Raw genomic sequence first — 27,599 nt, forward strand, 5'->3', positions numbered from 1 at the left:
TTTTGAAAAGAGAGATTCAAATTTCATTTTATTATAAAACCTTGGAGGCCACAATTGCATTTTTCATTAATAAGCGGCTCTAACATTACAGTACAATGCAGTCAGCATCACATACAGCAGAGTGACTACAGGAGCTTACAACTGAGCATAAGAGAGCGCAAAGTCTTTCACATACATAGACACACAAAAACAAGTGTCAATTTTTGCCACATTGTATGTCCGACTTTTCAAATGAGTTGTCTGAATTGTATCTAGAAGAGAGCAACCTAACGAAAGTTACAATATTGTAACCCTGGTTCTATTGGCACCAGCAGAGCCCTCTACTGGACTCTATGCACTTAAATTTTGACAACATAATCGGCCAATCAGGACGTGCCTACCCAAATACATGCGGAGCGTATATATATACAAGCCATGTGAAGACATCACCATCCATAGGTTAAACAGAGCGATGACTCTGCCTGTGCTAATGGAACTAGGGTTAAAATATTGTAACAGTGGGTGGCACCCGATGAATAAACGCCCTGTCACGATATAACATCGACCCAGCCACACTGATCCTGGCCGGTTTGCATCTAGCCCACACTGCCTGCTTGAACAGTGCATGACGGCCACCTTGCTGAACTGCTGCGGCACTGCATGCGTGCAGCTGTAATAACTGTATTTCCACAATTAAAAGACAATACTGCACTAATTTCTGAATTTGTGCAAGCCACTGCATTGTCAACAACAAGGTTATGACTATAATTAAAAATAAAAAGCTTTGTGATAACAAATGAAGGGATTATGGCGTCAAAAACAGAGCTTGGCTTTTATTTTGAACCTGACACCAGAAAAATAAATGCTCAGTTTGAATCATGTTTGATCGACCCGGAGGTTCAACCTTTCATCTGAGAGGTACCCTTCAATGCACTGGAAATGGTCAATATGAATTTGAATACTCACAGTCTATTTTTGCTGCTAATTACATGTGTGAAAATAGGCGAGATATTTTCTAGATGTTCCGCAGCTGAGCAGCAGCTGTGCCGCGCCTGAGCATTGCTGCATACGCGGACAGTGTGCCTGCTCTAACCTGTTAACATGGGCAACCTAAACACTATTATTACCATTTCTTTATAACCTTTATTATCTTTATAAGCAGAGAAGTAGGGGCCCCAGCCAATAAAGGCAGTATGCCACCTTACTGCGTGGAGAATAATGGATAATGATACAGTCATAAGGCTCCTATACTGTATACATATTCGGGGTGGCATGTCCTGAAAGGCTGGCTACGTTAATGCAAATTTCAAAGGGCGAATGCATACTAGAGGAGAGAATTTCCCACAGAGTCTAGTAAAGGGATGGATAGTTCGTCATCCGTTGGTATCTATGTTTAGCTGCTTATAATTGGTAATTGATCACATTTATGATCAACATTTGCGCACACACACTATAAAGTTGGATGTCAGCTGCCATCACTATCTGCAGCACCAAGCACACATGCGTACACTCAAGCATAGCAGTTGCTTTTGACACTTAAGCTCTTGTGCATGTGTTTATGATTATCAGACAGCGGTCCTTCCATCAGAAAAAATACTCAACATCCACTTTCCGTTCATTATATACGTAACTTGTGGAGGTTCGACTCATATACCCTGTATTCATAAGGAGATGATAGATATCTTCACATTTCTTTTCTGCCATCTTATTGCCTACAATAAGATCCAAAATTCCCACCTTTATAAAGCCTAAAAAAGCTTTGCTTACAACAAAAATGATGCATAATAATACCTGATATGCTATCAGTACATGTCAGAATCTCACCTCACAGACTAGATAAATCTTATTCTGACCAGCAGTTAATGTGTGCTCAAAAATATCCACTTGTGTGTCGACACACTCAGTAAAGTGCTATATCCAATACAGCATCTAATCAGTACATTTTCATAAAAACATACAACTATATCGTTAGCTGACATTTCCCTGATTTTATAATGCTTCATTAACAGCAAAAAGGCATGGGCATTTACAGTGTTGAACAAAATGTAAGCTTATGCGTGCACACACACACACTCACACACACACCTGAACATGCACGCTTTCACAGCAGACACACACACAGTTAAAGTTTGCAGAAACATTACTTTTCATTATTCATATAATAGTAAAACAACATAAATAGCAACTGTTCAAGTAAACAGTGTGACTCATTCAACAAGCTGCTCTGTTAGGTAATAATGAGCATGCATGTGTGCGACAGGTAATAGCAGGTATTCACAGTACATTAAGTGAGGCACATGTACTGCTTTATGTTCCTCCGTTCATTAGAAAGCTTCTGTGTGTCACGACTGCTCGGAGCGGTGACTCATCCGCGCAGGTCAGCATTGATGTGTTGATCCCGATTACATCAGGAGCTCGTATCTGGTTGATTATCGCTCAGTTTTTCCTCTCACTGTCACTTCCTGTGAGACGTAGAGAGACAGAGATGACATCAGGTGTGGGGGAATCCGAAAATCTGCCATGTAATCATAGTCGTACACACCTTTTCTCAGAGGTGTGTATAATAAAAGTCCTGAAATAACTGCATAAAAATAACTTACCTTTGTCAAGTGCGTCACAGATATTATACAAAGCAAAGATTACCAAATTGCTAGTGTGTTTGCCGTCATCGCTTGTGCATGCACGTGGGTGGTGAAGCAGATGATCTTGTCATTAACAAAAACTTAACTCAACTCGGTGGTTCTTTGATACAAATAACTAGGTTGTTTTACTAATGGACTGTTAGCTGTTCATTCATTCCAAGACATCATCTGACCAGTAACGCCTTTGTACCGGTGCCACTTCAAAGGGCATGGACATATCTGTAATTTTGGGATTTTTCACATGCAAACCAGTTTTCATTAACCTCTCTCTCTATCTCTCGCTCTCTCTCAACTGCTACTACTCTTACCATTATTACTATTACTACTACTACTGCTACTACTACTACTACTAATAATAATAATGATAATATTAATAATAATAAAATGTATGTATATAGTGCCCTCCATACCATACAAGAAATGCAGCAAAAAGTGCTTTACAATAAAACAGGTCACCAAGGCAATTCAGCTTAAAAGGACATTTTAAACAGTTTAAAACTTAAATTAATTGTTTAAAATCATAAAATTATTGGATAAAATCATAAATTATGAAATCAAATAAAACATTTTAAAAGAATTGCAGCCATCTTGAGTGTAAAAAGAAGAGTTTTAGAAAGTCAGCGTTAGAGCGAACAGATGTGTTTTTAGGTCCCAAAGTAGATCCCTGAGGAACACCACACCTGTTTTGATAAAACGTCCCCCTTGTTCTAGTCACAGTTTCAAACAACCACCATACTTTAAAATGAAATGATGAAACTGACGAAGACATTTGCCAGCATGTGTGCCCTCAAACTGGGTGTCTTAACAGTAACAAGAGCACAAGACAGACAGTGGTAAGAAGAGCAGATGGAGTGACATTTTCATCCATATGTGATTGTGTTTGTCAGAGAAACTCAGAGAGAGTTTTATAACTCTGGCTGCATTAAACTCAGAAACTCTTTAAAAACACACAGATGTACAACATATATTCGATAAAGAAAACAGCTGTTACACACAGTAGAAACTGTTTATTTTTTGCAGATGTACCACTAAAGACTTACATATGACTCCTTACAAAGTGGACAACTGTTCGTTAGGTTTTTCTGTTTCTTTTTTTTTTTTAAATTTTCTGAGTGAGTTTAGTTTTACACACCTGTTTCGATGTGGTCCGTATGTGTCCAGCATGAGCGTGCTGGCCTGTTCCAGGTTCATCTGGCAGCGCTGCAGAATCTCCTCACACTCGGCTCTTGACCGCAGGCCCAGGCGAAACAACTGCTCCACCTGCAACGCAAACAGTAATAAGAGGCATTTCAGGCAGCAAGGTAGGCAAGGTGTTCACCATGGACTACACATTTTTTAATGTGCAGTTTTTCTCATTTGCAATGTGTCATGGGTATCTTTTACTGTCCTGGTATATAATTCAACTAAAACATGCGTTTTGCAACAAAAACAAAAAAATAAACACCATTCCACGATTAATAATCCATAGTCCTGTATTTTAAAATATGTTAACTTTGAACAAAATGTTATTTTATTACCTGGTATCAGCTTCTACTAAAGGACACAACAGATGACAGAGTTTAACTTCCAAGGCTAACAAAGTAATACAGAAATGAAACGAGATAAGCGTACCTTCAAATGATTTATGGCCTGAGGGATGCTCCAGCTGTGGCTCTGCAGGGCGGCCTGACACTCCTCCAGCGTGACACCGTGAACTGCTCCTTGGACCTGTCGATAATACCATACACTTATTATCAATGGAGGATTCAAGTCAAAAGAAACACAAGTGGACCAATGGATAGTTTGTGTTGTAAACAATAGCAACAACGTTATAAATGGGGGAAAAAAAAGTTGTTTTTTAATTCCTCTAATTTGTAAATAATAACAAAAGCTTGAAAGTTAAGTATCTCCATGCTCAATATTTATTTATTTAATTATTCATAATATAATAATATAGGTTTTTATAATATAAGAAATGAGTGATGAAACATAGTTACAGTGTACAGATTTAAAAAGGATCATATTTTATGATTATCTTAATGACTGAGTGCAACAAACTTCCTAATTTCCCCAACGCACTTAAAAGTTTACAGTCAACCATTCACTCCAACAGCTGTGTTGAAAATAGTAAAAAATTTAATTTTTATTGTTAATCCTAAATGAATATTAAAACAATCATACATTGAGACAGTGAAGGACGAAGAGAAGTTTTACTATGATGAGGAAAAGACAAAAAAAAAAAAGATTATCGCAGGGGTTTGGATTTAACTGAAGAGGCCAATCGGGGAAATTAAATTAAAGATAACATAAAGTTATGTGTTATGATTGACTCATTTTAATGTAGTTCAGCTTTTGTGTATAGCACCATATTATACAAAATCAGTTCAGAGTGCTCTTTCAAAAACAAAATAACAGGAAATATGTGCAAATATACAAAGACATCCATGCATATGCACGTGAAAACACTTACACAACCAAACTGCACAAATATGTGTTCATGAAAAAAAGTGCTTTTGACATCCGTTATACATGCATCTTGCAAAATAGACACACTTCCATCTTTGCTCAATAAAAATATCTGCTGTTAGTCAGCTTGGTGAATGCAGGCTAACGCTATCTATTCAGTTCCTCGGGAGCTGCTGCTGCCAACAGACGCCAGACATTTACGAAAGACAGAGTCAGTGTGTACTCTATGGCAGCTCTCTTACATTCACAGTTAGACCAGCAGGAAAACTGTTCCATACTCTAATTGTATAAATTGTGAATACCATCTCATCAGTCTTTGAAAATGCTCAGGGCACACGTAAGGGTGATTTCCACATGCGACCACAGGCATCTGCTGCTGACGGCATGTCTGAGATATGATGTGAAGACACACCAGCAAGTGCTTTGTACACTAAAGGGAGGATATTGAATTATAGTCCAAAAACAAGGCCTAAATTTCAAAGGGCTTGACTCAAAATTGTCTGATCTTTCTGTCCGAGTTAAAACTTGTGCAGCTGAGTTCTGGATGTGTTGTAAACTGTGTATTGTTTTGTTGTGAAGACCCCTGTGACTTTGTTTTTGTGCTGCATGTAAGAAAATAATAAAGCGATGTGATGATATTTAAATTAGGAGGAAAAGAAAAAAACATGCATTCAAATTTTCTTTTCATTACCTGTGTGACACTCTGCTCCTGTTGCATGCTGGGAGTTGCAGTTCGCCCGTTGTTGTTGTTGTAGGAGGAGTTTGGTTTGGCTCCGCCGGGATGCTGAATCATGGGTTTGACTGCCGCCATATTGGCTGCTCCATATCTGATACAAAATAAGGTGACAGTTTTCACAGTTTTATACACAGTGTGCATGTTTTTCTGCACTTTTCTACAATGAATTAAAGTTTGTACTACACGATAACAATGAGTCTACTAAATATCTAACAATTTATGAACACAATTGTAATACATAGATATTTATAAACTGGCAAAGTCCTTCTGCTATTAAAGTATATATAGTATGACGAAAAGCTCCAAAACACATTTCGAATTTCAAATTTACAGTTAAAACACAATTTCACAAAGATTGCAAAAGAAAAGAGTTAAAATTGGCATTAAACTCAACTTTGGTCACAATATGAATCCAGTGTTTTATATTGCAGCTACAAAATTACTTTTGTTTGTTTTGCCCTGATTGCTGTATATCTATGTTTTATTTTTGTTTGTTTCTTTCCCATTATTTTTCTGTTTTCTGTTCGGTGATGAAAAATCTGCTGCGGGTTTTAAAGTTTTGATGTGAGAATGAAAGAGAGCGTCGGAGCTGTTGGAATCCAAATAAACTGCATAAATATCTCCTCTGCAAACTCAAGACAAATACACTGAAAACACGTCAAGGAGGTGACGTCACACTGTGCAAAAGAAATTAAATAATGGATCTGGATTGAACCATTTTTTGCCTGAGTGAACAACACTTCACAGGGAGACAAATGCAGCTCAGTCGGGCTGTCAGTCACACAGCACTTTCTCACTCGGTATTGAGTGGCGGCTGCTCTCTCTGGGTGTTATGTGAGCTTTCGTTTTGAAACTGTGGTACGACGTCAACATCCTTTAGTGTTTTCAGTATTTTATGTACAATGAGAATAAGATGGAAAAGCTGTTTTTTGTTTAACATACAGGAAAATAGCAACAAAACAATGTGTCATTTTGACTGAATGACGCCGATGGAGAATTTAAATGTGGCAAATATTTCAAGACCCTCTCTAGATAAAGACTTTTATAAGATAGAAGTCTTAGAAAAAGGGAAACTAAGGTTAGACTGTAAAGTAAAACTTGATGAACTTTTCAAATTAAAACATATTATATATATATATATATATACCCTCATTATAGGGATAAGCCCCCCACCCAAATGAGCACTTGTGACATTAAGTAACAGTAAAACTATATCAAAACATCCATTTACAAACTCACACAACTCGTGCAGTATAATCCAAGTGTCATTTATCCAGTCGTATGCTCAGTACTTCTCCAACAAACAGCCGTTTCTGACGGGGAACTGATCTAAATGTGACACTCATATCCTCTCTCTTCGAGGCCAGACTTCATTGACAAAAACAGTAATTTTACCTCGTTGAACACAGGAGCTGCTGGTCTTCCTCTGCTACAAATAGTTAACGTGTTTGTATTATTGTGTGACTTTGGTGTTTTAAATGGTTATTTCATCGCCACAGAGTCTGGCTTTAGAGAGAGCATAGATAAGCGTCACTTTTAAATAGCAAGTTTTAGCACAAATACATGTATTTAGAAGTACTGAGAATACAAATGGATGAAGGATACTTGACGTATACTGCAGGAGTTATGTGAGAGTTTGTGTTTAGATATAGTCTCTGTTAAACGTGGCCACCTATGACTTCGAATTATGGTTTTTCTCCTTTTATTGAGAAAAAAAACAAAGTTTGCTTCATGAACTAAACGTAACACGAGGTTGAGTAACTGATAAACAAATGATCATTTGGGGGGTAATGAGGTCAAAATAACTTTGCACTTGCAACTCCATTGTAAGGATTTAGAAAACGTGACATGCCGCAAAAAAAAATATTTAAAGGGGTAAGCCGCATAAACTCCTGAAACTTTCGAAGTATTTTTCACAGAGGCAAGCACTTATTTTTAACAATGACGTACACATTGAGATTTGCACTGATAATGACTTTATAACAATTTGTTCATAGCTTTTTTAAAATCTTTTTTGTCTAGTTATTAACTTAATACTGTACATTACTGATTTGTTTGAATATATAATCATTGCATATATTGGTGCTTGTATTTAACTGGGTCTTGTAAAGTGTCCTTGAGTGCTTTGAAAGAGGGCTATAATTTAAAAAACATTATTTGTCTTAAGTCTGAATAAAAATGAACTCAGATATTAGCTCCTGGATTAGTTACTGAAGCTAATAAGGAGCTTGTTTCAGTGAAATGTCTTGGCCAACCAAGTTAGTTGGACAAGGTTTGATATCAGAAAGCACACCTTTCCAGAAAAGCTGGTCGCTCTGGCAACGGGGCGGGCGCAGAGCTCGGGGAGCTGTCAATCAGTGAGGAGAGGCTACGCCCCTCACGAAAGGCCAGAGGATCCAGTAAGGAGCTGGATGAGTAGGAGGAACCACGAGCTGCGAGCTGGGAGGAATGTGACGTGGCTTGAGCCTGAGAGGAGGACGACGAGTTGGAGGACAGGAGAGGACCCAGGAGTCCGGATGCCCGGCGTGGGGAGACGGAGAGGGGAGGAGGAGGCAGGGCAACAGGGTAGGAGGATAGCGGTGGCACCAGTGGGAGGGGAGAGGAGGAGCGGGAGCCCGGCTGAGAGAAGGCGTGGTCTCTAGGTGGGATCTGAGGAGGCATGTCGTCTTCGTCGCCCAGGGAGATGGAGCTGGAGCGCGCCTGCGGGTGGGTGGTGCGGGTGGAGAAGTTGCGCTTGGAGGGACGCAGCGGGGGTACGGGGCTGCGAGGAGGCAGCACGGGCCGGTCCTCGAAGCAGCAGGGGAAGGAGGAGGTGGAGGATGGCGAGGGAGGAGGCAGGCAGATCTGTCGATGAGGGCCCAACGGAGCCAGGGGTATAGGCAGCGGGGAGGACGGGAGGGAGCGGCCTGTTGCCATGGGAACCTGCAGCTTCACCATCACCTACATCAACAAAGACGGACAGAAATATCAGTGTGTGTCTGTTTGTTTTTATCATCACAGACAGAGAGAAAAATCTTTCTCTACCTCTCTCTGTAGTTCTTGGAAGAGGTCAGCTGACTGTGACTCGCTCCTGCTCGCCATGGCAGAGCCGGACACGGCCATTGTCTCTTCAGTAAAACCTTTGTTGATGGACCGCACCTCCTGGTCCTCTGATTGGTCCTCGAGCTCCGCTGAAACTTCGTCGTAAGATGGCTGAGGGAGAGGCCAGTCCAGGATGGACGGAGTGTCCTGAGGATCAGAATGATGGACATTCTCAGAGAAGCTGAGAAAAAGACCTATATAGAAAGTTTCTGTTACATCAGCTAATTAAATAAAGGTAAATTTGTGAAACAACACAAGCAAATGTACACAAAACTACAGTTAAATCACTCGACAATCAGAAAACGTGGATTACCAGAACCACCTGGAAATATGGACAATTACAAAGCAGCAGTCAACAGTAAAAGAAGCAAAAAAGGACTAAACTTCAATGCTCGTGTTGCATCAGTCTGGGTCAAAGTGCTTAAACAACATCGTCATCTATCACAACAAAAATGCCCTGCCAAAATAATTGTCCTCTGCAATTATACACAATCGTAAAACATTCCCACTGAGATAAAAATGAATCTCCATATGCTCCACAAAAAGCAAAGACAGCGAATTTTTATGCTGTATGAAGCATGAAGCTACAGCTTATTGACAATTGAAAGGGACCAGAAGACGAGCGGCAAAATGACTGTAAACCACCAAAGCATGAATGTTCACATGATCAATCAATGAGCATAAATCTATCATGGTGCATGTGCCTCGGGCTCATCCAGGGACAAAAGATGATTCAAGATATTTCTTAGCCAAAGGCTGGACTCCTTTTTTTAGAGCACGAATGTGTGATCAGACGGAGCTGGTCTTTGGTGTTTGACAGGACGTCATTATTACGTAATGCTGGAGCACAATTTGCTTTCTGTGTGTGCTGACATGCGACCAGAAAAAGGTATCTGGATGCATCATATCAGATGGAATATCGTGTGAAGATAAGACAACCACTCGCTGTCCTATGATTGCAGCTTAATACATGTGGAACAGTAAGTCCTGCCGCAAAACACACAAATCATCCCTCCTATCAACTTCAGCTAGTTAAAAGGTTCAACAAACAAAAAAATTACTGTCATAAAAAGAGTCAAGTGACCAAGGGGGATAACCAAGCTGGTGCTACAGCTAGCAAGCTCATCTGCTAGAGAGTGTACTAGCAGTTATTGTTACAACAATATCTTATACAGACAACACAATGCTGTTTTATGTTTTTATGTTGCAGAGTAAATCGTTTTTTGGGTTTTTTTTCTGCTATGCACACTAGCACTGAGCTGTTGCTTCTGCATTATCTGATAGTGATGTGGATGGATTACCAAACGGGCTCAAAGTGACCATACAGACACACAAAAAGACAGCAAATGAACTGCAAAGAAACAACAAATAACAAAAATGGGCAAAACAACCACAAAGAGACACAAAAAATTACAAAGATAAGCAAAACAACCACAAGGAGACAAAAAATTACAAACAAGATACACAAAATGACAAAAATAGACACATAATTACCTCAAAGACTCACCAAAATGACTATCAAGATGGACAAAGCAACCACGGGATAAATAAAATTACCTCCGAAAGACACCCCATAAAGATGCATAACAAGGACAAATAGATACAAAAACCACTTCACAAAACAACCACAAAGAGAAGCAAAACAACTACAAGGAAGGACAACAAACCAGAAAGATACACAAAACAACCACAAGGAGACACAAAATTACCTCCGAAAGACACCACAAAGATGCATAACAAGTACAAATAGATACAAAAAACACTTCAAAGAGACACAAAATGACTACAAAGATACACAGAACAACCACAAGGACACTCAAATCAGCTAAGAGACCTAAAGAAAGACGAGGACACAAAATGACTTACAAGGGACACAAAACTTCCAAAAAAGACAAAAAACCCTAAAAGAAATACAAAACATCCACAAGGAGACACAAATTGACTATCAAGGAGACCCAAAACCGCTAAAAAAGAAACTGACATGATCACAATGACACTAAACCACGCAAAGATGCACAGCAACTACAAAGAGATGCAAAACCACACAAAAGTCTGCGTAAGAGACGCGGTCGGGCCTTTATGCTCGTAACGCATTTTCAGTCATGGTCAAAATCACTCATGTTACACTTCTTAAAACCTACACCCTTGGAAAGTTTTCTCGACTTTAGAAATTGAAATCTCAACATAAGCTCAACGGATTTTCATCATTCAAACTGCATTTGAAACGTCCATCTCCCTTTGTTCTTCTGCACTGAACTGCGAAGACAGCCTTCACTGTTCTCCTACAACGCTGATTAATATCAAGAGACAAACACAACTCAACACAAGGACCTTGGACATAAGAAAAGAACAAAAGATTAAAAACAAGTTATTGATTCCTCGTCCAATATTCACTTGTTAAAGCAGCTCAAGAGAAATGAAATGAGAAAAATACAAGAAAAACTAAGAAATGAAAGCTTTATAAACTCAATACACCTTTCACAAATACGCAGGGATGAGCAGCCTCCACCTCAATCCTCACAGAAGCATCATCACAATGAGCAAAATCACTGGACTGGACCGAGAACCATCGAGCTGCATTTACAGCAGACAGGCGAAAACGAAAGGACCACAAATAGCACGCACGCACACACGCACACACACACACACACACACACACTACACAACCAATACAGCCACTTACCTTCAGGTTATCTACAGGTCACTCCCATTCAGGACTAAGTGGGCCATGCAAAGCCCCGTGCCTGCTGCCATTAGACTCTTTAAAGGGATAGTTTGGATTTCTTTAAGTAGGGTTGTATGACAAACTTATCGGTATTATTTTCCATATTATTTATTTATGGACACTTTTAGGTCCACTTAACCCCACGTGTGGACAAATCTCAAGCTACACTTTGTCTGGTGTTGTGTTGTCTTTACTTTTACTCTCTTGTATCCTTTATTGTGTTTTTCAGGACAATTTTCTAACAGATTTTGCTATTTTCAATAGTAATTTTTTAAAATTATTTGGTAATTAATGTTACCTTTTATATGTTATCCCCTTACTCTTATCTTGAATCTGAATATACTTTATTGCTCTGTAGAGCACTTTGAATTGCCCAGTTGTATGAAATGTGCCATACAAATAAAGCTGCCTTGCCTGATAAATAGTTATTTTGATTTTAATACGTCTATTCGGTGTATCTCACTATTTCCTTATTGTACTTATACCTGCACTGTGCAGTATATTGTGCCTACTTCAATTGTTACATATGTTAATACTGTTTATACTCCAAATATCACAGCGTAATCTATATTCTACATTTAGTATTTAATCTAGTGTTTATTTTGTATATTACTTTGTACTTATCTGCTGCAAAACCTTTGAACATTTCTGCTTTAATCATTTCATTTTATTTTTTATGATGCTATGAGTACTATTCTGCATAATTCAGCTTTGAATGTTTCGTTTAGGGACAAATAATGTAACAGAATATGGTCTTATTCAGTGCATATTTCTATTCACATATCTATTCATGTTTTGTATAATGTTTGTCTGAGGTATATATATTAATTAGGACCTGATAATGTAGTGCAGTGGTGTGCTATTTTTTTATTTATTTATTAGAAATGATTTCAGCTTCTAACTTTTAGAATAAATGGCTTTTTTTACTCATTTTAAAGGATGACTTGTAACATCGGTTAATAGATGAAATGAAAAATTATGAAATTTGATACAGCAATGTTTATTAATATGCATTATCCTGTTAAATAAACCAAAGAATAAATTACATCTAGATCACAGTGATTTGTGGAATTGTCCAAACTAAAATAACAAGCTTTACTGTATTTGTGTGAGCTTTAATTTGTTTTAATTGCTTGCATATGTTCTTCCATCATCATAGCTTTTTCCATTCTGAAGATCGAACTACTGTCACTATCCAACTTTACCTTCAACGTGTCCTCATCCGGCTGCCGCGTCTCAGTGAGCGGCGAGGGCGTGGTGGAGCTGAAGCTGTCGTCAGTAAAGTCGATGAGCGACACCTCGCTTTTGGCCGAGCGCACGCCGGATCCCTCCCAGGGTCGCAGCTTCAGCCCCAGGGACACTCCCAGCCTCTTCAGCCCCGACGAGGTGCTGGTGTCGTCGTCGTCGTCGTAATCGTCCATCACAGAGTCGTAGAACGGCTCTGGACACACAAATGCACAAACCAGATTGAGGAAATAGCAAAAGTGTTTATTTAAAGAACAGATTGTAAACTGAGGACAGACGGAAGACGAGGAAAGACACTTACTCTTCAGCAGAATGGCAGGTTGGGGCGGACGAGGAGGAGGTTGCTCTGATGAAGAGAGTTTGAGACATTTAGTTCACATTTCTCTAAAGAATATGAGTATAAACTCTGTAAAATAACATATATGTTGAGTATATGCAGTGGTGGAAGAAGTATTCAGATTTTTTACTACAGTGAAGTAAAAACATTAATACCACACTATGAAAATACTCTATGCAACTGTTTGAAACCTGAAAAAAAGTCTTGATTTCTTTCAAAAACATGGGAAGAAGGCAATGAGCGGTGAATTAGCAAGAAATTGTTTTTAAAAAAAGTACAAGAAAATTATCTGACAATTAGAAACAAACAAACATAAAATAAACCGAGCAAGACCTGAAAAAAATGCTTGAAAATTTTTAGAAATACTGTAAAAACAATTTAAACATATAATTATGATCAGTATAATAAAGTTTTCCCAGGATTTATTTTAAAAAGTTTTCCATCAGCATTTTTCACTGGCTTTTTAAGAATAATAACTTCCAAAAACTACAAATTTCTTGAAGTTCAAGTTAATTTAAAGTAACAGAAGTGCCAGTACCTCAACACTGTACGTAAGCACTGTACTTGAATACATGTACTTTGATACACTCCATCACTGGATGTTACTTATTCATCAGTCAGAAGATTACTTTTTTTACTTTTTTTACCATAGAGGTGATTATATCACCTGGAATTAATTCAAACCACTAACCACTATCATGTTCACTTTCCAGTGATAATAACAAAACAAATTTAAGGAAAATTGGTTCAGTTAAAGTTCAATTGAGCCAGTTAAAGTTGATTTTGTAGTGAAATATGCATCTCTCAATACACATGTATTTGTTTACAGGTGGATCTTGACCTCGCCAATATGGCGCCAATGACATATCTACGTTTCTATATCTATGGCCGCTACTCCGGCTGCTTCTACAAACTGGGGTCATGCCAACCATCATCTACTGCATGTAATACACTGACTACTTGTAAGGACCTCGTATAACCCCACTTCAAAAGATCAAAACTTTTTCTTTAAGTAAATTACTTAAGTAAATGTACTTCAGTGACTGAGTATATGTTTTAAATGTTTGGATATATTTACTCTTGGAGCGGTTGGGGAGTTTGGTCGGCCTCGCAGTGCCTGGCTCCATCCCGAGGACATCAGGAGGGTCCATGGGGTTCCCCAAATACAGACTGAAAGAGATCAAATCAGAGAGTAAATCAGATTGAATTATTTTGAGGACATAAGTTAATTCAGGATGGGTTTATATGAAAAATATGTTTATATAAAAGCTACAAAATGGGCAAAGTAACAACTGAACCTTTCATTTCTTTACCAGCTATCCTTCATATTTGCTAGAGCTAATAGATATTACAGAGTTGGAGACACTTTGCAGCTCTAATCACTGCCAGAAAAAATGTTGATTGAGTCTCTGTGTATTTTGCAGCAGTTGTGAGATGAGATTTGAGAAGTTCAACAAGTACAAAATCTATTGGTGAACTGATGCAATGCTGCACTCCAGTGGACACAGCTGGAATAAGCACTCAGATATTTCATCTAATTAAAAGTAGTAATTGTGAAAAATATTCTTTAAAAGCATTTATTGTTTCTATTCTATTTACATCAGCAACGCTTGAATTTCCCCTCGTGTCGCGTCAATAAAGGTTTAATTTATCTCCCTAGATTAAATCTTTCAAGCTTCCTACTGTTTTATTTCATATTTTATGATAAAAACTTTAATTAATGAATGTTATTGACCTGTCTATGCGGTCTGCATGTCCCCAGCTCCTGTGAGGGTCCGTATCTCCGTGTCCAGTGTGGATGAAGGAGTGCTTGAGCGGCCGGCTGATGTCGTGGGCGGACAAACCGGCGACCGACGTCACAACATGACGAGGAAACTGACCGACGCGCAGCGTCCGCCTGTTCTGACCTCGCCACCAGTAGTGCTCCGCCCTGAAAACACACACACAAAAATAACCAAACACCGTCAATCACCGTCTACTGTGTTTACCACATGACATGTTGCCTGCTCTTGTGATTTGTATTATCTGTGTCCTGATATTCAACAATAATTTAATTTAATTGGATTTTTTCTGAGTGCAAGAAACTGTCTCTTGTCACATGAGTACACTTTTGTAAATGTCAGCGTAAAATTAGGGAACATCTTGTTAATTTGTTCACATCACCAAAAGTCGCAGTATTCATACAATGAGCCAGTAACGGGATAGTAATGACAGTAATTTTCCACAATGTGAGGAATCCAATGTCAACAAAAGATGCATTTGTTGTCACACAGGCACGACTTTCATGCTAGTAATCTTGTTAAATTACTAGAATTAAATGGGTTTTTTTCGAGGGTACCTGCATGTGACAAACTGACCTTCCCTCGATGATGGTGATGACGTCGTTCATTTTAATCTCCAGCTTGTCTTCCTCCTCAAAGTCCTGCAGCGCTCTCATGTCAGTCGGCATGGTCTGCAGAGCACATACACAGTTACACTTTGAGCAAAAAAGTCCGGTGATTAATGACTATCATCAGCAGGATCATAGAGACAAACTCTTCATGTCATTTTGTGTAATGCTGATTTATTTCTTTCCATTTGCTTCCTCTTTATTGTCCTTTATTTGCACCGGTGCATCACTTTGGTGACACACTACTTTTGGAGCAACTGAAAAACATTTGTACTGTAGTACGTTTAGAAGAAAACTAAAACAAAGTGGAACATTTTAAGTACTTGGGCACAATTATTGATTAGAACCTGACTTTTAATAATAATGTAGAGAGCATTTTTAACACAGACTTGAAAGGGCATACTATACGTATGTTTTAGCTTGCAATTCAGTAGGCGTTGTCATTGTTCAGTCTGCATACATCAAACATGAAGTTTATTAGATAATTCTCACACAGTGTAGCTTGCACTAAACCTATAAGACTGCTAAAATCTCACATTCTGCAGGAGGCTTAAAACAATCTAGACTGATAAATGGTAATAAAGAGCAAAATTAAGTATTTCTGAATTTGGGGTGAACTGTCCCTTTAAGGAGAGGATATAGCTATTCATTCCACCACTGCAGAATGGCCTCAGTTTTCAGAATGATCATTTCCTCTAAGATAAGTTTACAGATATAACCTCATTTCTGAATCACATTAACCCAGTTTCCGCAGACACCACAATGACATTTTAGCTTTGCCGCTTATGATTTTCATGATCTGATATTGCAGGGCTTATGAATCTCATTCTGACTACTGTGCTACCTCGAGCAGGAAGTCTCTGAGGGCGATGAAGGTCGGTCTGTCCTCAGGTTTGGGGCTCCAGCACTGCAGCATGACGTTGTAAATATCCTGAGGACAGTCGTCTGGTTTGCACAGCCGCTCGGCCTCCACGTCCACCTTGTGGAGGATCTGCAAACGGACACAGAAATACACTGAAGAATCATTACTATCTGGTGATTTTTTTAAATTGCAAGAGGCTGAAATTATTTTGTGGGTTAAGATTTTTGCAAAAACATCACATGCAATAACAGTTTTTTTTGCATGTTCACATGCATGCACCTGGCTCCCATTAAGGCCCAGCCACGGCTCCTGTCCGTGGGTGAACATCTCCCACAGCGTGACCCCAAACATCCAGGTGTCAGACGCATGAGAGAAAGTACGAGACTTCAGAGACTCTGGAGCACACCTGGAGAAAGACGAGGACAAAGACAGATACACGGAAAATCCCTTAGAGTATGAAAAACTTTGGAGAGCAACACATGACAAAATGACACGATTTAGTGTTACAAGGATGTTCTTCTCACCATGGGAAAGGGATCTTATGTCCCTCCTCCATGATGTATTGGTCGGTGTGTGTTGGCAGCGCCCTCATCAGGCCGAAGTCTCCGATCTTCACTGTGTCATTGGTGGACAGCAGGACGTTGCGGGCAGCCAGGTCCCTGTGGAGGAAACGTCTCTGCTCCAGGTAAGCCATGCCGCACGCCACCTACACACCCACACAGTCACAAAGAGACAGAACTAAGTACATTTACCCAAGGACTGCACATAAGTATTAATTCAAGGTACTTTACTTTCCATAAAATGTTTCTTTGCACTTCTACTCCACTACTGCTGAATGAAAAAATGCCCCATATATATATATATATATATATATATATATATATATATATATATAGATATATATATATATATACATAAAATATGTAGTGTTTGTCCACTGTTTATGAAAAAAATTTAAAAATTAAAAAGGAGCCATTGGAGCCATTCTCATACATTTAATGAGTTAATTCTTGAGAATTTACTTCAATTTCAAGAGATTTTTCTCTAAAGATTACCCCCCTCCTACAGCTTTGTTTTTTGGTTGTTGCTTGTTTTTACCTACAATAGCCCTAACATGTCTTTTTACATTTGCCATTTGCTGCCTGTTCATAATTATTACCATTATCGTTATCATTTCACAGAGATCATAAACATCCACAGTGTGAAAATGACTCTGATGCACAGACAGAGGAGGCCGCCACACGTCTCCGGGCACTGCACCAAACATCGGATGAAATTCAGGGTTTTATCACTTTCAGTTCCTCTTGTGTATTTTATGTTTTTGGTGCTGAACTTACCTGCACGGCGTAGTTACACAGAGACGAGATGAGGATGTGACCCTGACGCTTTCTCAGACGATCCAACAGTGAACCCAGAGGCGCCAGCTCAGCCACCTACACACACAAACACACACAACAATCCACTTATTATTTTTCACAGATCTAATTTGTGCGACTCAGGTGTTTGAGAATGATCGTGTGTGTGTTTTACCATCTTCATGGGCTGTGTGAGGACGATGCCGTACAGCCGGATGAGGTTCTGGTGGCTCAGTGAGTGCATCGCGTTCACCTCTCTGATGAAATCGTCCAGACCGTCAGAGTCCAGCACGCCGGCCTTCAGGCACTTCACAGCCACTGATAACTGGAGAGGAAGAGATGATGTCATACTGATGCTTTGGGCCTGTTTTTGTGAAAGTTTCACACAATTTGCACACTCCACAGCATGTAATGTGTGTACTTGTTAGCGTCTCCACCCTACTTTCTACTGTGTCTCTGCGTCTCACCACTCTGCCGTTGGGTCCCGTCCACTCTCCCCTCCGCACCACCCCAAACGTGCCGTCTCCAAGACGCTCAAACAGCTGTAGCTCCGTCTCTCTGATCAGGCAGGTGAGCGAGGCTCCCGGCTCGCTGTTGGCTGTCGCCGAACTGGACGACGCCCCCTGAGGGAGGGGCTGCTGGGGGTCCGAGTCGGGTCGTTTAACCGGAAACACCTACAGAGCCCAGAGACAGGAACTGGTGACGGGTTTTCAATGATCACAGATTTTACACATGCTAAAAAGAAAGACACATTTCTACTTTTGCAAAAACTGTACAATAAAGTATTTTCTGATCTTCAAGATTTTTGATTTATTTGCAGATCTTCACCAATCCAAGGGATAACATGAGCAAGTTATTTTCTAATTTATGTTTGCTAAAATGTAAAAAGAGACACAAAACATGTGACATAATATTAAACAGAATGATCTTAAAACCAAAACTACACAAATGCAAACTACACAAAAACATATTTTTATGAATGTAAGTGGGTGAATGTGACTTGTAGGATGAAAGTGCTGTGACTGGACTACGAGAGTGCTAGTGCAAGTGCATTTACAATATAAAATCAATTTGTCACAAATAATAAATACACAAATAAAAAAGTTATTTTGCTTTTTTCAAATACACACATTCACCCTGCAAGCGTGTGAGTACTTTGCCAGCCTTGGAAATCAGTGATCTAGTGGAAGAAATTTGTTAAAACTGTGGATATGACTCCAAATATCTCATTTGGCATTCAGACTTTTATTTAGCTGATGTTCAGACACTGAGGTCACAGAGTCAGCGATGAAAGCAATGTGACACTTTACTGATTTCTAAAAGGAAATTTGTGGAAAATGAGCAGAATATTTGCTTGTGTGTGTTTGCAGGGTAGAGTGTTACTGCACCTTGCTCATCCAGGACTTTCGTTTATAAAGTGCTCTTCTCCTCTTGACCGCCTCCCACAGCCTCCTCTGACCTGAACCGACACACACAACCATGTAACACATTTTAGATTTTTTTTCCCAGAGGACTTAATATAAGCACAAATAAACTGACTTTATTTTTTGTAACACTCCAATATAATAATGATAATGGGAGCAGAGGTAATAATGGGACCTACCCGGGCGTCCCATGCCGATCTTCTCCAGGTCTTCATTCTTGACGTAGTCGAAGTGGGAGAGCCGCGTGACGTTAAGATCATCGCGGATTCGTAGGAAGTACTGCTGCAGCTGCACATCTGTCAGCAGCTCCAGCAGCCACTCTGTCCCCTCCTCACACTGCATCTGCACACACACATTATTACACATGTGAGGACACACACATTGACAAATCGCCTGTGTTTAGTGTTTAGTAGGCTCTGAAATGAATTATGAAAACATGTGCACTTAAATAGTTCAGTTATTGAGTGGGATGTTGATGGACCCTGTTAATGGACTCACTGTAATGTTCGGTGGAAATGGAGGAGCAGCTCTTAACTACAAGATCAATATAAAAAAAATCATTTTTTACTTGCTGTAACAGCCATAAAAGCACTACTTTTCTTGTTTTTAACATTTTCTATATTGATTAAAAATAGATAAAGCATGATAATGAGTGAGCATAGGCAGATTTTTTACATTTGGACATAGCTACGCTAGCTGTTTCCCCCTGTTTACAGTCTTTATGCTAAGCTAAGTTAGCCAACTGCAAGAACATGAATAAGCTTTTTTTCCCAAAATGTGAAATTTCTGCTTAATGTTGGTTCCTTCTTTACATTTCCACATGAATCTTAACAAAATGTCACATCGAGTGCTGCAGGAATTATCCCTAAATCCTGCACGAGTTAGCATCTTAACACTCACGACTCTGTCTCAAAGACAATTTGTGTTTTTCAATTATTTTAGGGTAGATGCCTAAAATAAGGTCTGTAGTCAATGCAAGATTAAGAGACTTTTGAGTTTAGTTTAAAAGCATAAAATGTGCCAGTAAATAACCCAAATTTAGATTTTAAAGCTTTTATGTGTCTTTAAAAAGGCTGCTTTTTAACAAATGGCTAAATTAGAGCACAGCAGTTGTCCCAAAGCGCTTTCTTAAAGCCCTTTTATGGTGGCGTTGGAGTTTTGTTTATAGCCTGACATTAGCTTTTTACTTCCGACGATTTCATTTAAGGTGCAAAAGTGATCAAAGATTATCTTGTTGAATAAAATTATCATACTATAAATGTTTGATTGCCACAGAGCTTGTTTTCGGCCATAATTCAAAATTGGCTTTTTGATGAGACAACCAGAGCAATGTTAACTTCTGGGTTAGCGCTACAAAAAAAACCATCCCTGCAGGACTCTGTATCTGAATAATTTCCCAGGATACAATAATTTGCAAAAATATTCAGGTTATTTGAAACTGTTAGTGTGTTAGTATTGGAATAAGTAATTTTCTTATTTTTGTGGATTTTGTTTGTCTTTTTATCTCCACAAAGGCATGATGTGATCTTTTAGACTGATACTGATATTAATATTCACATTATTAAGAGTTAAGTTATTTCTATTCAAAACATCTTCGATGAGGATTTCATTGACAAAGTGGACATGTACAGAACATCAACCCTAAATTGAAGTATTTTTCATATTTTGCACAATGAATGGATAACACATACACTAAAAAGTATTTTATGTCTCCACAGGCCAGGCCATCATGATAAGAGTATGCATAATATGATGTTAATTCCACTACAGACTTGATGATCACTAGAATTTGGTGGGGGAAAAAAGTGGATATACTGATATCAGTATCGGTTATCGGCCAATTGAGCTGGAATATATCGGCATATTGGATATCAACAAAAAATCCAATATAGTGCATCCCTAGACTACATGAGATCACAGGATTATTTTAGCCCGATAACAGCATTTTAGCCTGGATTAGTTAAACCACATTTGCAGCACAGGGCCCTGCGGGTTTAAGACAAGTGGAGTGAATTAAAGGCAAATGAAGCTGCAGAGCTGCAATCAAAATCAATGCACACACAATCACAAACACACTTACATCCTAACACACACACACTTTCTCATAAACACACAAACACAGGGAGAGAGGAAGAATCACTGCATTTTCACACACAGCTTCACATTTTACCATTTGTCCCCCGACACTCTCTCTGATCCTCCTGTCTCCCTCCTCTTCGTCCTCGTCCTCCCCCTCCTCCCCTCCTCTGGTGTAGGGGAGTCGCCGGTACATATAGCTCTCCCCCATGCTGCAGCAGCTCCTCTCGTCCTTCCCCCTCTCTCTTTTCTCTTGGCTCTCCTCTTTCTGTCTAGCTGCTATTCAGAGGAGGCGTTAGCTCTGCTGCCGTGCTCCGAGTCTGGTTTGCTAATCTCCTCTCGGCTCCATGACCTTCTCGGCTCAATCGATGGGCGCATGCACACGCACGTTCACAAACACACTGGGAGGCATTTGACGCCACTCTCTCCAGCCGTATCGCCTCAAGCTATCTATAAACTCTCTCTGTCTTCCCTCCCACTGGGTCTTTCTCTCCCTGCTGACTCACGGCTTCCTGCAGCGTCGGACACCTCCATGCTTCCCTTTCTCTCTCCATCCTCTGCCTCGCTCTAGCTCTCCATCTCCCGGCTCTGCAGCCGAGCCCCGCTGTCTGTCTGATGATAAATAATTCAGCAGCGCTTACAAGAGGATGAGGGAGAGAGGGAGAGATCTCGGAGGAAGGAGGGGAGAAAATGCAGATACAAACAGGCGCACAGATGGATGGTAAATGCATGAATGGTCAGACCAAAGAAAAATAATACGGAGACAGTTCCCAGCGTGCGTCTGATGGACGCAGACATGCAGATGGTACAACAGATAAGCTTGAAATCAATCCAAAGAAGCAGAACATTTCTAAAAAGATGGAAATATCATGTGGGGAATTGGAAAAAACAGCTTTGGGAGTTTTGAGCTGATTTCAGGACCATTTTAAAGAAATGATGATTGTTTACTTAAGTCATTGATGAGGAAAAAGTGATTTCAGTGTGGTTTTAGCTATGGGCCCACGGAAATGATGATTGGCATTTTCCACAATTTTCTGACCTTTTACAAAATGAAAAAAAGCTATCAATTAATTGAAAAAAAATAATCGGCAGATTTTGTCGATAATGGTAATAGCAAATAGATCTATTGATTAAGAAACAGACAAATGTCAAGCAGTTGCTAATTTCTACAATGGTGTATTAGGACAGTTGAGGGTAAAAAATAGGAATAAAAAGACAAATAGAATACAGAGCCAGGGGAGGGCATTAATACTCAGAGAAAAAAACTCTGATTTTTGTCATTTTATTTGAAAAAAAAACCCAGATATTCTCTGAGATTAAAGTAGTAAATTTCAAAGAAAAAAATCCTAAATTTTGCGCTTCAGGCACCGCAAGCCGAGTGCCATCTAGTTTTACTACACCGGAGAGAAGGCAGACATCTCTACGGCTTCAACACTGCAACTCACAACAACATGATCTAGACTGATCAATAACACTACAGATAAGAAGTAAAAAAAAAAAAAAAAGATTTTGGGGGTTTACCGACCCTTTCACAGCCAGATTACGGCATTAAGTGAGTTCTTGTCAGTTTATTTGGTAAAAGCTTATCCACTGTTTGCACTGAGCTCCTGCCAAAGACTGAAATGCACACATAAATCCAATCTGCTGATCCTGTGGGCTTCATTCAAAATATAATTAGCTCAACAAGCTTACATAAGAAGTAATATGAATGTGACTCTTGTGGAAATTCAAGATGCGAGGCGTTAATTTTGAGATTTTGAGAAACAAGGGAAAACTGATAAAAGATACATAATGCAACAACGTAGACTGAGAAGTAGAAAGACACAATGAAAAAAACAATGAAATACTGAATTATCACCATAAGCGACGTTTTGCCGGCAAAGACAGGCTAACTGGCGCGTGCAATACACGGCTGCATGCATGTCTGTGTGTGTGTGTGTGTGTGTGTGTGCTTCTGTGGCCTAAATGAGCACAAAATCAGAGCTTTCATCTCCATGCCTGCACGAGTTTTTATCGAGGGCGATGCTCTAAATATAGGAAAGCTAAATTTAGCTTAAATTCACTGCCATGACGATTGGAGCAGAGCTGCTTTATTCTGCTCTCGTCTCAGCATCAGATACCTGAGATTCAGTCACAGACACTGAACATGTGACGGCGGCAATGATTTATTGTGCATCTAAATTCTTGGTTTTCTACATTCACTGTCCACACGCATTGACCACTGAGTAATTACAGACACCAACGTTCAGTTTTCCTGTAATTTGGTATATTTATAGTAGAATCAGAGTACAGACGCAGAGCATAATGTGGAGGGGAAACATTCAGGGGAATAGAAAAGGAAGGATCTGTTACTATATATTCAATGATGTTTTAGTTTGGGAGTTATTACATTCACTGAGGCTGCAACTACCATCTTCATTATCAAGTAATCAAATACAAAGAATGTATTTGATTAACAGATTACTTGTTTAGTCTATGAAATGTTAAAAAAAAATGAAAAATAACACCTTTTATCATTTCTCAGGGGTCTTCAATTTGCTTGTTTTCTCTAACAAAAAGTCCACTGACACTTCATTAATTCATTCATAACTCTTCTTAACTGGTATATAAAAAACATTTTGTAATTCATACATTGTTCATTTTGTACATCTCTATAAGTCTTGTCAATTCCTGTAACTTTTGTACATGTCTAATTATTTTGTACGTTTCCATGTGTCTTGTATATTTCTATTAGTGCGTACATTTTTTATACACTGTATATTTCTGTCAGTTTTGTACATTTCTATAATTTTTGTACATCTTAAACAATTTTCTATATTCTAATTTTGTACATCTTAGTCTTAAAATGTCTTATGAATTATGCAATCTTTTTTAATCTTTTTTTATTTTTTTAAGTACAACTATCATTATTTAAGAAGGGGCGTGTCTTCATAAGCCATTTTTGTCCTCTAACTTCTCCTACACAGTGTTCAAACTTTTAAAAGTCTTTTTTTTTTACATCTATGTGCTAACAAAAAGGAACCAAAAGTCTGAAACCTTAAGATATTCACTTCACTATTATGTTTCACAAAGAAAACAATTCAAATATGAGAAGCTACAACCAGAGAAAGTTTGTAATTTTTGCCTAAAAAATGAACAAAATAAATCAATTATGAAAAAAGTTGCTGAAGAATTTTCTTCATATTAAGCTCTAATGTTAACCCAATACAACAGTCACTTAAAGTACAATGTTCTCATAGAAAATACACAAAAAGTAACTAAAGCTTGTGTGTATTCTTTGGTCAAAATTGTTCTCACCCTGCAGAAGTCTTCTGGTGAATCAGGAGCTTGAAGCTGCCGTCAGGAGTGACTGAGGTCACTGTGGGTCACCTGGAGGAGGCCATAGATGGAGAGACCCCACATCTTCACATACCAAGAAAAAGAAAGAGGGCAAAATTACTTAAAAAACAAATTAAAATTAGTTAAATAAAATAAACTGACATGGAGACCCAAGAGCCCAAACAACTGTTTTCACTCAAATCATTTATGAACTGCTGCAAAGAAAATAAAACCTCCATCTGTCCGTAAACTGCCGAGTGAAAAACAAGCCATCAAGTCCCAAATGCTTAAGTCCAAGACTCACACTGGTGTCGTCATAGCTGTAACAGATTGTGTGTTCCTCTGAGTTGCCGTAGGGCAGAGAAAAGTTTTTGGGAACTTCCGCTGTCAGGGGGCTCATGTGTGGAAGTTTTAGTGACACAGTATCTAAATAAATAAATATAATAAAATGCTAATTTCTATTATTTTTCAATTATAATTATTTTTTTAAATATAGATAAATGAAAAAATATAATATAATAAAATATAATATAATATAAATTTACTTTTTTCATTATATTTACATTATAACGTAAATAAAATAAAATAAAAAATAAATTCATATTTGTCTTTTAAATCTGTGTTTTGAGACCAAGTGTGGGTATATATTTTTTATTTGAATGTTTCTGCTTATATATCTGAAGTAAAATTGAAAGTTGAGGAGAAGTCTGTCTCAGTCAGCATCTGTCACTACACCTGAGAGCACCGAGGTCCTTTCCTCTTTTTTGTTTTCTTGGATTTTTGGTTTTAACATGGGAGTCTTTTCAAGGTTTCTCGACTACTGTGTCTTCATCCGAGCTGTAACTGAACTTGTTTTTGAAGACACAGCTTTGTTGAAATATCAGAAGAACCGGATCCAGCTGCACATTGCTGGAAAAAGTGCAGACAATTCCTTTATTTTCTCATCAACAGTCAAGATACTCAACCACAAGCCCTCACAGTCCCTTTTATTTTGTGCACATAATGTTTTATCTTTTGCTTACACCACAAAATAAAAAACAATCCTTCAGAGCTTCGGGAGCTTTGAGGATTTCCCCGCCAGAATTTCCTTCCTGTTCGTGTGCAAAATAAAAACAATAAACTTTATTTACAGAGCACTTTCCAAAAACAGCATTACAAAGTGCTCACAGGGCAGAAAAATAAAACGTACAAGTCAAAAAATCAACAGGGTTTAACAGGAAACACTGTAAGAAAGAAAAAAAGACTGAAAAAGACGAGAAACAAAATGTAAATGCTTCAGATCTTAATGTGGTAAGAAAATGTTTTTGTGTGTTTCTGATTATTTAAAAAAAGATACAAGGCAGATCTATTTGACATTTCTTAAAACAATTTAAAAAATGAGATGAAGTCTTCTGAAGTGGAGAAAAGTCTAAAATGTCTAAAATTCTGGCTGTAATTTGGTGTCACATCATATTGTTTATTACTTAAATCTCACTTTCTAAGACACAAACATGATATATAATTTGTTATATTTAATTTGTTTTACTTTACTTATTTATTTATTTAAATTTTTTTTTTGGTTTATTGCTTAATTTCAGGTAATTCATTTAATATAGATATATAAAAGTAGTTAATCTGTTTGTTTGATTCTAATTTTCAGGTAAATTTCTTGTAAGTTTTTTTTTCTTTTTACAAATTTCTTGCTATTTTAAAAAAGTAAATAATACACCAATGCAAATAAAGTAGGATATCTGCTGAGAGGTCTATCCATCTCTAATGAATAGAGTAGACTAGATTTTAATTGATAAGGCTGCTGGTTCAGTCTGTGTCTGCCCTACAAAGCTGATTAGCCTCAGTCACGTTAAGTGTCCACCTGTCTTTCTGTCTGTCTCTCTGTCTGTCTAATGTCAGTAAACATCTCACCGTTATAGTTTGACTTTGTTTTATTTATTAATTTACTGTATTTTGTTTTGGTGCAACATGTCGCATCTCCCACACAGAGACTAACAAGCTACCAGAAGGAAAAAAACAACACACAACCACACCGACCTGTGAAGACGGGCTCTGCGGGAGACCAGCGCTCTTCCCCCGGTCAGTCCTCGCTCCCTCCGCCGCTCTCAGCTGCTGCAGCCCGCCGGCAGTCCGAAGTTATTTGTCGGTAAATTTCAGCGGATCCGTTATCGCTCTCCTCCGTTAATTCCGGGACGCTCCTCAACGCGCCCGTCGGGATTTATGAGCGTCACCGTGCGTAACATCAACGCAGAGATGATTCCTGGCTCGGAATCGCCAAAATAATTGCACTTCCGGTTTGGAGTCTTGGGCTTCAAAATAAAAGCGCAGGAAAAATAATGAAACATTTGTATCATTTTAACTGTCAGTTATTTGATTAGAAATACTGAAAATATCGCGTCCTTTCTTTATTTTATTATACATATTCATTATACATAAATCTAATGATGATGGACGAATAAATTAATTAATTGAAATAATGTAACTTATTTAAATAAATTTTCTTAAATTATTAAGTACTATTTTAACAGTAAATTGACATCAAACTTTGTAGAGATATGTAAGAAATGTAACAATATGAAAATTTAATTTTAAAAAGTGTAAATTTACCAACTAATAAGACCTAAAACATGTTTCAAATAAATCATCTCCCTCAGCTTTAACTTGTTCACTTTTTATCTTTAAATCTTTATGAAAATAAAATGACAAAATAAATCTGCAAAAAAACAGGGGTATATAAGTAGCAACAGTTTGCCAGTTTTCTGCTAGTGCCTCAACATTGGCCGTATTTACCAAATCAAACATTTCTACAACTACACCAGCCTTTTAATACTTTTATCAGGTTATGTACATCTCATATTTGTACAGCAGCAGTGAACAGATGGACTCCAGAAGAGTCACACTGGGTTTTTGACATTCTAGATTTAGTGCAGCAGGTGACTGAGCCAAGTACTTGTGGACTAAAGCAGAACTAAAATTTCTCCAGTGAAAATATTT

The 27,599-nt window shown here is 38.4% G+C and overlaps 1 protein-coding gene across 2 annotated transcripts; it reads right to left on the reverse strand.

Annotated features, from left to right (window-relative positions):
• Positions 1 to 26,870, reverse strand: tnk2a (tyrosine kinase, non-receptor, 2a). Of its 2 annotated transcripts, XM_042510377.2 has the most exons (21): positions 26,643 to 26,870; positions 24,594 to 24,698; positions 19,400 to 19,562; positions 19,185 to 19,255; positions 18,264 to 18,470; positions 17,972 to 18,121; positions 17,779 to 17,874; positions 16,966 to 17,147; positions 16,721 to 16,847; positions 16,424 to 16,570; positions 15,548 to 15,642; positions 14,926 to 15,120; positions 14,269 to 14,360; positions 13,155 to 13,199; positions 12,814 to 13,049; positions 8,827 to 9,030; positions 8,096 to 8,742; positions 5,758 to 5,893; positions 4,233 to 4,328; positions 3,754 to 3,881; positions 1 to 2,441 (listed from the first exon to the last, which is right to left on the reverse strand). In XM_042510377.2, exons 3-21 carry the CDS (start codon positions 19,560 to 19,562, stop codon positions 2,435 to 2,437), a joined length of 3,024 nt encoding a protein of 1,007 aa, XP_042366311.2. In that variant the 5' UTR covers positions 24,594 to 24,698; positions 26,643 to 26,870; the 3' UTR covers positions 1 to 2,434. The 2 variants fall into 2 exon arrangements, with proteins under 2 accessions (XP_042366311.2, XP_087927756.1); XM_088071630.1 differs by lacking the exons at positions 24,594 to 24,698; positions 26,643 to 26,870 and adding an exon at positions 21,391 to 22,334.
• Between the last annotated feature and the right edge of the window lie 729 nt (positions 26,871 to 27,599).

This window comes from Plectropomus leopardus, chromosome 21 (genome assembly GCF_026936395.1).
Source record: "Plectropomus leopardus strain MGB_pleo_1.0 chromosome 21, ASM2693639v1, whole genome shotgun sequence".
Taxonomy (NCBI): domain Eukaryota; kingdom Metazoa; phylum Chordata; class Actinopteri; order Perciformes; family Serranidae; genus Plectropomus; species Plectropomus leopardus.